The sequence below is a fragment of the Psammomys obesus genome, unplaced genomic scaffold, assembly GCF_907164565.1.
Source record: "Psammomys obesus unplaced genomic scaffold, mPsaObe1.curated_primary_1811, whole genome shotgun sequence".
NCBI classification, from domain to species: Eukaryota; Metazoa; Chordata; class Mammalia; order Rodentia; family Muridae; genus Psammomys; species Psammomys obesus.
Window position 1 is genome coordinate 2,888,047 of NW_026587759.1, and position 13,909 is coordinate 2,901,955.

General features: G+C 33.7%; 1 protein-coding gene across 3 annotated transcripts in view; it reads left to right on the plus strand.

Annotated features, from left to right (window-relative positions):
* Fam172a (family with sequence similarity 172 member A) overlaps window positions 1–13,909 on the plus strand; it is a 440,570-nt gene that overhangs the window by 196,937 nt on the left and 229,724 nt on the right. For all 3 annotated transcript variants that reach the window (XM_055604043.1, XM_055604046.1, XM_055604045.1), the window contains one exon: window positions 7,338–7,556. In XM_055604043.1, coding sequence (XP_055460018.1) covers window positions 7,338–7,556 — 219 coding nt within the window. The remainder of the gene's footprint in view (window positions 1–7,337; window positions 7,557–13,909) is intronic.

A 13,909-nucleotide genomic window follows, 5' to 3' on the forward strand; every position in this document is an offset into this window, starting at 1 on the left:
TACTGTGGGAAGGAAAATTCATAGCTGTACTCAGTTGCACCTGTTTACTAGGAAATAAACATGTGTAAAAGCATTTCTCTTACATTATTAAATGATGCTACTCATATAATATGCAAATGCATACAAATAGACATCTTAAACAGTACATTTTCTTTGTTAAGGAGTATATTTACATACTATTATGACAAACACAAACACAGCTTATCATTTAGAGTTAACTGTTACCTAAAATGTATTTAGGTAGAGACTTTTTAATATTATACTTTTCCTTCTTACTTCCTTCTCTTTCTTTAAAAATAAGATAGTTTCTTATAGTCTTTTCAGAGATCGGTACTTAGTTCTTAATTCAAAATTTTCTACTGAATAGAAATTTCTTAAAATGAACAGGGAGTCTTTAGTATATCAGTACACTCTTACCTATATACTCTACATCGTGAGTGTGTATGTATACACGTGTATCTAGATAGTAGGTGCTTATTAAATACTTGTATAAAATCATCTTTTAATACATTATCACTTCACTGAATACTTGAATTTCTTTATGAAGTCCTCATCCTTTGCAAGTGAAATATAGGCAAGGAAAGCACAACATATTTCTGAGCAATGAATTATCTCAAAAGTGATAGTCTAATTGGAAGGGAGAGGAGAAGATGGTGTGTCTTAAGGTACAATGATTTGTATGTACTAGTTCTTCAGCAGGTTTGTCACCAGCTGAAGCACATGTTTATGCAGTGTGTGGTTGGGTCAGAGGGTAATATCTGAGAGGCTGTGTGCCACTAGGACTGCAGGACAGCTGATATCTATTATCTGTGTTATGATGCATTTTATAGGAATCTAAGAGAACATTGAACTACAATATAATATCTTAACTAACATGCAGAGGAGTAAGCTTATGAATTTGAAGACCAAACTGTGCTTTGGACCATTTATTAAAGATGTGTCTGTAGGGTTCCTGATATCTCTTTAGGGACTCAAGTCTGTCATCAACTGGTCACCAGTTAGAACTCTTATTTGCTTTCGTTTCAGTGTGGGTGCATGTCTATTTGTGTTTTTTTATAAGCAGCAAAACATCACAAAATTTCTATAAAGCCGTAGCATTAAATCTTATTTCTGTCCTTGATAGTAAATAGTAATTTTATGTATTTTGTGGTAGTAGTAGATTACTAGAAAGCTTCTATAGATAAATTATTGACAAGTACAAGAAATATCTATGAGGTTTAAGTATCATAGTGCTCTAAAACCTAAGGGAAAAAGTTAGAAACATATCAGGTGATATTATGGTTAAGAGTGAAGTGAGTTTTTAAAATAGCACTTGGATGACCTGACATGTCAGCACTGGAGACAAGGGTGTGTGTTTGTCAATATATCCTTCATGTTTTACAGACTCCTCGGGGAATAAGGGAAGATACAATTTCACCTTTTCTGTGCCAAAACATTTTAATTATATCTCCTTCCCAGTACAGCGGTTCAGTAACCAAGGAGCTGACATTGATGCATGTGTTGATAAAGCTGCAAACATTCAAAATGAGATTAACAAAGATTTTGAGCAAAGGGTGACAGCTAATTTTGCACAGTATTCTGCATCTAATTCAGGCCACTGTAATAATAGAATATTTTATAACTGTTTTGTTATTCAAAATGACTTTTATGATGCATTTATGTTTGTGCACATCCTTGTATCATGCTCAAGAAATTCTCTGTCCTTGTGGATTAAAACTATTTGAATCTGTTGTAACCTTGAAACAGTGTTAAAAGGGAGAAGAAAAACTTATAAGTTGTTTCTTCTTTTTCCTTTTTTGAAAACCATACTTCATCTTTGGAACTCTGATTTACCACAATTAATTTTCAACGTACAAGCTAGAAGAGAGATGGTGATGACAGACATGTATTTGTGAAAATGCTTAGGATGCATTAATAAAATGGCCAAGAAAAGTTATATTCAATTAGTAAATTGACAAAACTCTTGTTGCATTATGCTCTTGGGCTCTTTTAAGCACATTTCTGTATTTCTTTTCTAGTCGCCATTTGGAGGCAGTTGACAGTCGTCTTTCATTTTTCTTTTAATTTCTGAAATTTTCTTTCTTTTCTTATTCACTCACTTCTCCATCTGCTTTCACTTTTGTTTGCTTGGGCCGTCTCTCATCCCAACTTGATAATGAGGAATGCAGTGTGACCCTGACCTCTATCAGCCCATGCATGACCTTCTGACTCTACCATATAACCTTTGACCTTCTCTTTGACAGCTTGATTAATTACCCTGTGTTATGATTTATGAGTAAGTGCTATGTAAAAATAATAGACAACAGGTGGTCCTCTGAAAACTTTTTGTGGCATGTTTTCTTTACTGACTAACTTGATGATCTATTTGAAGTATGAAACTTATCTGGGCAATCTATGTTGGTCCATATTACATCTATTATACCCCATATACAATATGAAAATTCATGAAACTGCCAATGGAGGATAATCCCGATGAATATTTTATAAAATATTTGTAGGATGTGGTTACCTTAATGCATCTTGAGAAGAAGCACAATAAGAAGTCAAGTGTCATTTCAGGCATTTCAGTGCCAGGTCACTTGTTGAGAAAATTGCTGAAGTAGTGGAGGGGGCGTTTTCTAAGCTGAGCTGCAACTCCAACAGCTATGTTTACTTTAACGCTTCACTATTGACTTCTGTTGGGTTGTCATGACCTCATCTCACTTTTGCACCTAGGATGTTGCAACAGTGGCATATGCATATCTTTCTTGTGAAGAAGAGAATAATAAACATAAGCTCTTTCACAGACAAGTGGACAGTTGACCGTTTAACTGTGGGTAGTTTACATATAGCACACTTCAGTTTTCATTTGCCATGAGGATGAATCCTGTCTTTGCTCAAGTGAAGCAGGTAGAATGATGAACTTGAAGAATATGATTGATATATCTATGTAAGATGATCTCCTATAGAGCTTTGCCTGGAGACCGAAATGGATAGTTCCATGGGTCAGAAGATTCTGGAGTGGCCCTTGACCTCTCTAGTCACATGTGGCTTCCAGTATTGGCAAGTTAATATGCAGCGCTGAGTACTTTCAGCTGATTTTTATTTTTTAGCTTCCTATAAGAGATTTTAAAAGCTGTAGAATTTGCCCCCGTTTTCCATCCTCTTTATAATTGGTAATTAGTACGCAAACTTTGATAAATGTTTAGTTTTTATAGTTTCATTTGGGGTGGAAAGTAGGCTCTTCTGTCAGTTATTTTTAGGTTATTTCTGTGCTGATTTAATTTCTCTAGCAAAGTTTCCTGTGTTTTTTGAACTTGACATCACCTGTCTGTTTCAGCGCATGCCATTGTTTGCTGATTGAATGATAAATTCTTATTTATTAGTAAGTGCATTTTTAGTCTTGACAGTAAGAGATTCTGGGGTCCTGTGTGCTTTATTTTAATCAAAGCAAATAGTTATGCTAAAAAAAAAATACTATGTTTTAACACTAAACTTTTGAAAGTGTCAGATTAAAATCCTGTAATTCAGAATTTGTAAATACAGACCTGGAAATGAAACCACACAAACATAGAAATGGAGCTGGAAGAATTAAACCTTTTAAAACCAGTATTTGTCTTGAAAACTCTTTTTTGTGTGTGTGTGTGTGTGTTTGTATTTTCAAATAATCCTTTATTTTAATATAATGCTAAAAAAACCCAAAGTGATATACATCATTTATATGATAATGTTGATTACCAAAATGTTATTCTGGAGGGAAAAAAATAAACACAACAATGCCAAGCCATTTCTTGTAGGACTTCATGTAATCTGTGCCCTGCTTGAAAACCTTCTTGATCTAGATTGCAAGTCAAAGCTAAGAGTGAGTTAACAACTTTATGTCTGCTTTGTCTCCTGCAATGTTGCATATTGAAAGTGATTTGGGTAAATCATAAAAGATGTTCTAAGCCTTACATAGTTGCGTTTTTTGATAACCAGTTTGATCATTTTATCTTGTTAAAAGTAACAAAAGAGCTTTCCATGTATGTTTGGAATGCTGCAATTTCTCGTCCTATGGGACTTTCATGAACTTAAGGAACAATTAAATATAAAAAGAAAGCGTCACTGTTGCGTGCAGGATTCCAAGCCCATGTTAAGGAGGTTCCCTTGTTAAGAATAACATTACACTGATCTTTATAATGTAACTATCCAATTTTATTTTGTAGTTTTGTAAAACTTTACCTTCAGTAAAGGTCACATTGGCAATCTTTTTATTTAGCTTGCCGTGTGTTATTCAATCATTAGGAACACTTTAAGTTGTTATCTATTCTAGAATTTGTAGGTTCTATTTTTAAAAAATTAGCTGTTGACATTTTGTTTCTACTTTGTCTCACTTTATTTTCTTTGACACCTTTGGTTGCCATATATTAATGTTGACATTACCAAAGAATTTGAATCTTATATAAAAGTATTTATGACATTGTATGTAAAAGAGAAAGGAAGAAACTGGTGAGATTTGGCTATATCTGTCTGTGGTTAGAATGTAGGTAAGATGTTGCAAATATCTGTAGTGGCATTATTCTACTTTTTATAAACTGTGATCTATACAAACATTGTATCAGTTTATTATGAAACTATATTCAAATGCTAGTTTTTTAATTATCAAAATTGTCGTTAAGTTTGTAACTTTTTTTCAGGAAATAATTGTGATTATTTTGTGACCACTATTTTTTAAATTAAATTGACTATTTGAATATCCAAAGGATAAATATTTTCTAAATAATTTGGGTAATTAAAAACAAAAATTTCGCTGTTTCAGCATTTATTGTCTACCTCTAAATTTTAAAAATTCTTTAATTCATTTATGTTGTGGTGATTTAAAAATAGTATTGTTTTTCTTCTATTGATGCCTCAGTGAAAAATTGACATTATGCCTTTAGAAAATTGAATAAATGAATCATGTAATTCTCAGTTACATAATCAATAACTTAGACAAATACTACTTTTGATGATTTATGTGTATCTATTTTTTATACTTATTTATGTGGGACATTTTACATTTTAGAATTCATTTGAAATCAGCTAGGCTTAAGTTTTTTTTTCTCGTTTTTTTTTTTTTTAATCTAATTTCCAAAAACGAGGTTAAAATGCTCAGAAGAGTCTGATGGTATGGAGATAATATTTTGCTGTTTAAGTTATGTCTTAGCTTAGTATTTCTAGTGACTGTTAGCTTTGCTCATAGTTGTTCTTATTACACATCCTTGTTATATCATTATATGGATTATATAACATAATGTTCATTTTATATAGTCAATAATTTATCACTTTGTTGTCCTGAGTTTGAATATTTCTGTCATCACTGCACTCTAGTACACAATGCTTTCCACCTTCTATAAAATTTAAAATTCTGTTTGGGCTTCTTAATTTTTGCTTGCATATGACAAAGCTGTGTGTGTGTGTGAGAGAGAGAGAGAGAAAAGAGAAAGCAGGCGAGAAACATGATACTCACGGTACAAAATGTAGTGAGGAGGCAGTTTTCTTTGGCCTGTGGTGACCTTTTTTAACTATGTCCCTCATAGCAGGAACAGGGTACTGAATGTCTGCATTTCACTATGTTTAGTAGAGTGTAACAATGCTCTTCAACTTACTGTGGTGGGAGGAGAAGTTATAGGTGAAACTTGAGAAGGGCGTGAAAAGTTGTGAGAGCCACAAGGAAGAGGGTTAGGGAGCTTCCTTCAAATGTAACTTTAATAACTAGTCAAGTGTGTCCATCTGTAGAAAATCACCAAGTGACAATCTGTCTACCTGACAGTGATCACAATGAATTACAAGACATTTGAATAGCTATACAGACTAGAATAAAGCGGGCCCAAATAAAATGTCTTTTGTTGGTAAAACTTTTGACTCAGGAGCTAACAAAGTTAAAAAAGAAAACATGCAAAATCTCTCCTGCTTTGAAGTAAAATGTTTGAATTTTTAAAACTACTTTAAGTGGTTCATAACAGAGGCATTTGTGTAAAAGTTTATTGAAGGATCCGTTGAAGAGTGTGTGTGGTATTTTGTTCATCACCTTAGCATATATTAGTAGTTTCCACACGGATGAGAGGATTATATCTTAATTAATAGTACTATCACAAAACCAGAATTTCAGAAATCTTGAAAATCCAAGCCAGTAATAGTTTCTGTCAACAATATACTGTGACTGGGCATAAAATGAAAAGAATTCCAATGAAATTTACAACTATTTCACAGATTAACTATTAGGAAAAACTAAAACTAAAACCCCCACAATCACAGTATAGCATTATTAAAAATAAGAACTTGTTTCTATGTCAATATTGATTTTTTTTTTAACTAACGTTTAAACACTAATGTCAGTGTTTTTAAATATATGTTATGTTTGGTTTTGTTTTTTAAAAAAGAGTTGATTTCTGAACTTCATATAGATATTTCTATGGTTATAGTTTGGTATATATAAATAAATGTATACATTTATTTATAGTAAACATGGAGATTCTACAAACTTTGTTTTCTGTTGCTCTTAAGTTTTTGTCATAATACATTATATTTCTAGGTATGACCTTAAAGGACTGTTACAAGAGCATAGTAGGACATTCAGAATATAGAACTGAATAGAAAAGACATCAATCACAATTTGTCTATTCCTTAAACTTGGTAGTGGTTGCTGTGCCTCTAATGTTTAGATTAATTTGTCCATTTAGCCTAAATATCTAATGTTCTTAAATTATACCTGCAGAAATGTTTGCCTTCTGAGAAATGAGTAATTTAGGAAAATATATGTTTAAAATCTAAAGCCCTAATAGCTCAAAAGTTGTGTTTTTAAACTTTGGAATTTATAGTTACAGGGCATTAGTTCTTAAACAAGATAGGCTGTTACTGTGGCCTGAAACATGAAGCAAATTTCAAGAATAAAGAGTTGTCATTCATCTTCGTGTTGGTTTATTTTACCTTTTTTAGTCTTTCTGGCTAGAAAGAGAATAAGGTTCAAGGTGCATAGGTGATATAATTTTCTCAAAATATGCATAATGTGTGAATGTATTCTTGTGTGATAATTTCTTGTAATCACACTATGAGTAGATTTTTTTATTTAAAATTTATTTTTCTCTGTGGTAGTTATGTCCATGAATTTTTATTCTTATAGATAATATGTGCCTACTTGTATATGTAAAAAAGACATTTTTAAACTTCATTTAAAAATTTAATGCATAATCTTTTCTAAAAGAATATTTTAGTAACTTGAAACTTTTTAAGTTTACCTTGCCTAAGGTCTTAATAACATCTTCATGGGTTGAAATAAATTCTAATATTATTTTGTACCACTTTTCTTTCTTTTTTTTTTTTTTTTCATTTTTAAACAGGAAGGGTATGGAGTCATAGTCCTGAACCCAAATGAAAACTATATTGAAGTGGAAAAGAAAAAAATGCATAAACAGTCCTCTTCTGATGGCAAAGGTGAGCCAGCAGAGAAGCGGGAAAGGAAAGAGAGGCTCTCCAGAGAAACAAAGAGGCGCCGTGATTTTTATGAGAAGTACCGTAACCCCCAAAAAGAGAAAGAAATGATGCAGTTGTTTATCAGGGTAAGAAGAGCATTAATTCCCTTTGCTGTTTTGTTGCTTTTCTTAGTATCTCATTTCTTATCATATTTTATTGCTTTTGGAAGCTGTTGATTCTTTAGTTTTTAGCAAACATTCATTATCTGTGGTTATTTGTCTGCCTAGATAGGATTTTTTAAAATTGAAGTTATAAAACATATCACTTAATTCAATGTGACAGTTTATAGAATCTCTATTACAAATGCTGTTGTCTTTTTGTTGTTGTTGTTGTTATTTGCTATTTCAAGGAGCAATTTCTAAAGTCTTATAATAATACATGCAAAAGGAAGAAAACTTTTTAATACACTTCTCCAGCATATTATTACTTTAAGGTCTTATGAGAATAACTATAACAATGTAATTCTAAGCCAAGATGTAAAACTGTCTTCACCTGGGGCGGTCTATTTCACCAGCTGTGAGTGACCATCCAGCCACAGTGCTATGGAACACCAGGAGGAAAGCCACTCATACTCCGGTGATATTAAGCTCAGAGGCGTGTGATGAGGGCGTCATTGGCGTTTGCTCGCGTCACATGGCGTGAGCACCTCCACCTCAGCACAGCTTCATGGAATCAGTTTTTGCAGCAGTGCCACGCAAGGACACGGAGTTCTGAAGTGGTGCAGACAGTCATCTTTGCACTTTGGAACATTCTTGTACAACACAAGAATTTCAAAGTGTATAATTTGTTTGTTAGAATTTAAGAGTACACACAGAGGAAGAGGATCTAGACAGTCCTGATGGGACCTGATAGGCTAGCATCAGGACCTCCCATATGAGTGGACTAGGAGAAAGGCATATGGGAGGAATAGGGAGGGACATTGAGACCAGGAGGAGATGAGGGAGGGGTCTACAGCTGGGACACAAAGTGAATAAGTTGCAAAGTAATAATAATAATTTAAAAAGGAAAAATAATTTAAGTATGAGAAAAATGCTCCTGGAGAGGGGAAATAGTAAGTTGACACGTTCTTTGAAGTTGAATAGTTTAGTACACTTAAACTTAAAAATTAATATTTTATGTTTATACGTGGGGTTAGGGATGAAACATGGTTCCCTGTGGAGGCCAGATTGTCCTGCAACTTGCTACATGATCTAGGTGTCACTTCAGCTTGAGTATAGTTCTCTTTCTCTGCTGACAGTGTTAGCGACTCTCCCCTGTAGAGCTGTACTAACTTCAGAATATTTACCATGACTCAGGTTTACACTTGTCCTTCAAGATTATTAATTAAAAATCTTATATTATTTTTGAAGGAAAAATACACTGATTATTAGTTTTAATTTGTTATCTTTTTTTAAGACATGACACATTCTTTGCTGTTTTAGAAATGAGCTTTAACAGTCTTTTATCAGAGTCAAGTGTAAATTCTTAAGACCCTGAAAACTGTGCCCTCACCAGGAATATGCAGAATATTCAATGTTACGAGTCAAAATAGTTAGGTAGACTGTAATATTTTACTGTGTATTACTTATGGGAAATTGCTTAATTTGGAGTGTCTTAAATACTCTGTCCTACTGTAGATACATGACATTTTTGTACAACTAAACCAAAGTTGTGATGCTGGCCTTTCAGTCTATTTCTTGTCCTTAGAGTCTTGCCGTATTATTCAATTCTTAAACCACTGCTTATGACAGAGTGCCTCTCATATCCAGAATCCAAAATGACTTTTATAAGGCTTTTTGAACACAAATCATAAAGAGCCTTCATGTGTGTATGTGAAATAGAAGCAGCACAGTGACTTGCCCTGTTGGTGTGTTTATTTTTTTCATTATTTGCTTGTACTTTGTACAAAGTAAGAAGCATCTCGAACGCACACTTGAAGAGTCACTCTCCCTTTATCTTTCCATTCTCTCTTGCTATCATTTCTTGGGCCATCCCTCCCATACCCCATATTTATATATATAAGTTTTCTTTACCTCGTCCTCTCTGCTTCTCTGAAGATGCTTTGTAGATTACTAAGATTTGGTCTCTTTTGTTTTGTCTTTTACTTTTCATTTAATTCTTTTCTACATTTTATACTCTATTTTTACTTATATTTTTCATCTTAAGTGTTTATTTGTGGGGGAGGAGAGGAAGATTGCCTTTTTTTTTTTTTGTCCCATTTGCCCCAAATGAAGTTCCCATATAAAAATACTCATATACACCATACAGGTGTATATGTGGCTCTTTGCATTAATAACATTTTCTTAGCACTCTTTCTCTTAAAATCACCTAGGATTGTGTGTAATAGCATGTGTATGATGAAATACTTCAACATATTTATGAATAGTAAGGCTTTGTTCTATAATGGAAAAGAGGATGACTCACCTGCTTATAGAACATTCATTCTTAGATAAAATTTACCCACGATATGTGATATTGTGTAGTCACATCTGTTTGGGATAAAGATTGAGTTTTTTAAAAATATTACATTTATTTTTAGGACATATTTATATTTTAATTATATGTGTATGGATGTTTTGGCTGCATGTATTGTATATGTACCATGTATGTGCAGTACCCCCAGAGACCAGAAGGCATCAGAGCCTTCAGAAATGTAGTTAAAGATGGTTGTTAGCTACCATGTGGTTGGTGGGAATTGAACCCAGGTCCTCTGCTTGAACAACAAGAACTCTTAACCTCAGAGCAATTTCTTCAGTATGTGTACACATACTGCGCACATGCCACATTATGAATGTATAGGTTAGAGGACAAATTGGGAAGATTCTCTTTTACCAAGTAGGTTTTGGGTATTAAACTCAGGTTTACAGGCTAGACAGCCAGCTCCTTTACACACTGAGCCACCTTGATAGCCTTAAACAAAGATTTCTGACCAGCTCTAAAGAATAGAGACAGTATGTTCTGGCCTAATAGGATAATTGATATTGATTCAGACTTATAGATAAGGAGATTTGATGAAGATAATATGAATTCTCTGGAGACCAAAAACAGTCTGTTTCATTCCATGCACTGCGTGCTGTGCCTAGAAGAGATCCATCACAATGTACATTTGTAGAATAGACTCTTAGTACATTTTGAAGGACATGGTAGAACCACTAATTAAAATCCCAAAGTATAATTGCTTGCTTTGAATAAATTCTGTACTGCTAATGTATATGGCTTGATTTTTCTGTGTGGTTGCATTTTAACTAAAACAAATTAATGAAAAGTATATTACTAGTCCAGCATCCAAGATAAAATTCAAAAAAGTCAATAGCATTATATTAATTAATTTAACTAATATATTAATATTTATTATTGTTGGATTTATACATTATTACTTGAATATATAAAATAGTATCTTGTTTTTCCTTTTTAACCGTATTGTCAATGCCAAAATTATGGGTGGAAGTGGAAATATTTTATCCTTAGCTAAAGTTATTTCTATTTCACACATCTGCTCACATTTACCCTAATGGTGTTTGCTTTACACATTTGCTTTACTTTATGCACATTTGGTACTTTGTCAAATATATAACTTTGTTTTCTTTCTTTCCCTTAATCTGGATTCTACCCAGATGAAATGCTGCCTTCTCTGCCACTTACCAAAACCTCTGAAAACAATTACAAGTAGTTAGCCTTTTCCTGTTTTATCATTTGCTATTTTGAGATAGCTCTTGCTTTTCTGCTTCATGATTTTGTTATTACTATTGTAAGTTTTCATTTTATTTCTCTACCTGGATCTCCCTGTAATCCTCTAAACCTTTGAGTATGCTTTCTACCTTTTCCCACTGTGTTTTAATCCTTAACAATGAATAGATAGACACTTTTTCCAGTAGTGCAAAGTACATTATGAGAGAATCAGGAAACAACACTAAACCCACTTACTGGAGCTTGATCTTTGAAAAGAGCAAACCAAGAAGACTCTGGTGTAGAGAGAACTAGAGAGACATGCCTTCAGCATAGAAGTGAAAATTATTTACATATCAAATGAGCTTTTTGTAACAGGATTAAGAACATCTCTCCATAGACCTTACAGACTAAAAGTAGAACACAGACAAAGGTAGGCTTGATGCTGGTCATCTAACATTTGGTTGTGACTACTGGGACATCTTTTCCTAAGGGAAGACTAAGTGTGGACTATGCTGATGGCAAATAGGGTTAAACAACATGGAATATTTTTTAAAAAGTAAAAGAGATACCAAATATGGAGATAAGGAGTAAAGTTACATGGCCATCAATGAAAAAGTCTAAATGTGAAAGAGGTACGTATAGAGCCCTGGCAGTACCTGGCATTGGACATCGAAGACACTCAAATGTGTGTGGTGTGGTCGCTTGCTGAAGTCCATCCAAAACTTTGTTCATAACACTCAGGATCTTTGGTGTAGTCTAATTTTCTGATTTTTCAAAGCCTTTATTTGAATTTCTTTCACTTTTTTTTCATTTGAATTTTTGCAATTATTAAGAAACCACCAACTTTGAAAAACTGAAGCTTTCTAAAAAGAATATAACTTTGGTATTCTGAGTTAAACATGTTGACAATGTTAGTGAGGGCTGACAAATGTCATACTGTCTTGCTTACTGTTGTCACTGTAACCACAGTGACAAAATTAAGCAACAAAATTAAGTTTGTGCAAATTAGGAACAACTATTGTTTTAGTCTTTGGAAGAACCTTATTTTCCTCACACAGTCTAAGTCTTCCTTATTCAGAATGCTTGGGAATAGAAGTACTCCAGATTGTGGAGTGCTCCTGATTTTTGAACAGACAAATGATCTATAATGCAGTAAAATTCAAATATTTTTGAGTAGTGACCAGCTTGTATGCTCAAGTATTTGCATTTTCTTCTTCTCTGGCTTCTAGTACCAATTTCTTTTCAAGTTTGTGCAAGTATCTAACATACGTAGACAGGCTTAAATAGTGTGTGTGCCTAAAACTATAAGCTTAGTCAAGTATGTTTTACTTGCTGAATGGTTTTGAGAAGGTATAATGAAATAGTGGATTATTGGTACCTTTCTGATGCATAAGAAGGCAGAACCTAAGATATCAGAGGACTTACTCTTTCATGTAGCAGCTTCCTTAACTATGAAATGATGTAGTTCCTATAATATACTGTGGCTTATTAAGGGGATTGATTTGGTCCAAGCAATAAACATTGTCAGACTGGCAGGAAAGCCTGCTTAATATGTTTTGTAATAAGATGGAATTTTTCTCTCAAAAACATCTGCCAACTCGATTCAAGAGTGAAGACAGAAAATGTCATCAATTCAGTGGTAATTCTATAAATTTAGTTTCTTCCTGAGCAACACATATGAGACAGAAAATTCCCAGTATTAACCACCACTGGTCATAGTATTTTCTAAAATGATGAAACAAAAGCATTTATTTTATATACTGTGTTAGTTAATCCATTATGAGCTTCAGTCTTCTCCCTGACCAAACTTAAAAGCCTCTCACCATCACATCGTTTTTTAAAGCATCTGTTTGTTAATGTGTTGGGTTGAGAACTGAGGGAAATAGCTAAATATATACGTGTTCTTTAAAAAACAAACAAACAAAACATATTTCCACCCAACAACTGCAGACACACTGTTTCCACTCCTTGGGCCGCCAGGGGCTGCTACTGTCTGTATTGGATTTAGCATTCCTCAGAAATTAGCACCACATCTTTTGCCTTCTTTGGCCCAAAAATCATTAGGAAGCTAACTGGATAATGCAAAAAATGCTATCCCTGGTAGCTCTGATGATCAGTATAAAAATCATTCGTTTGTGTGTGTGTGCATGTACACACACTTGTATGTACAACCTGCTTTGCGTAATGTTATGTTTCCATTTGGTGTTGGATAACCAATAGATGCATATGTAATAAAAGCTAATAAAAGAGAAGCCATAGCCCAATGGTAGTGGTGCGCACCTGTAATCCCAGCACACTGTGGTCAGAGGCAGGTGGATCTCTGTAAGTTTGAGGCCAGCCTGGTTTGCAGAGAGAGAGTTTCAGGACAGCCAGGGCTATACAAAGAAACCCTGTCTTAAAAAAACAAAAAGAATAGGGGGCTATGAATTTGAAAGAACATGCTGGAACAGAGAAATAATGTAATTATAATCCTGAAAAAAAATTCCAAATTGCTTACATATTTTCACATACATGCCTAAACTTAGAAGGATTATTCTTGAGAATTTCACACATGTGTACCATTAAATATGATCATATCCATGCTACTTCTACCCTACAATGTTCTCTGTCTCCCTTCCAACTTGATGTCCTTTTTTTTTTGATAATACACTAAGTCCATTATTGAATGTGGCTCCATCCCCAAGCATAACCAATAATAGAGAAGAAGTTACCCAGTTGATTTCTCTGTGTCCTGTAGCCCAATTTGTGTTGTTCTTCGTAATAGACTCTTAACCATGTTGCTGTGGGAGAC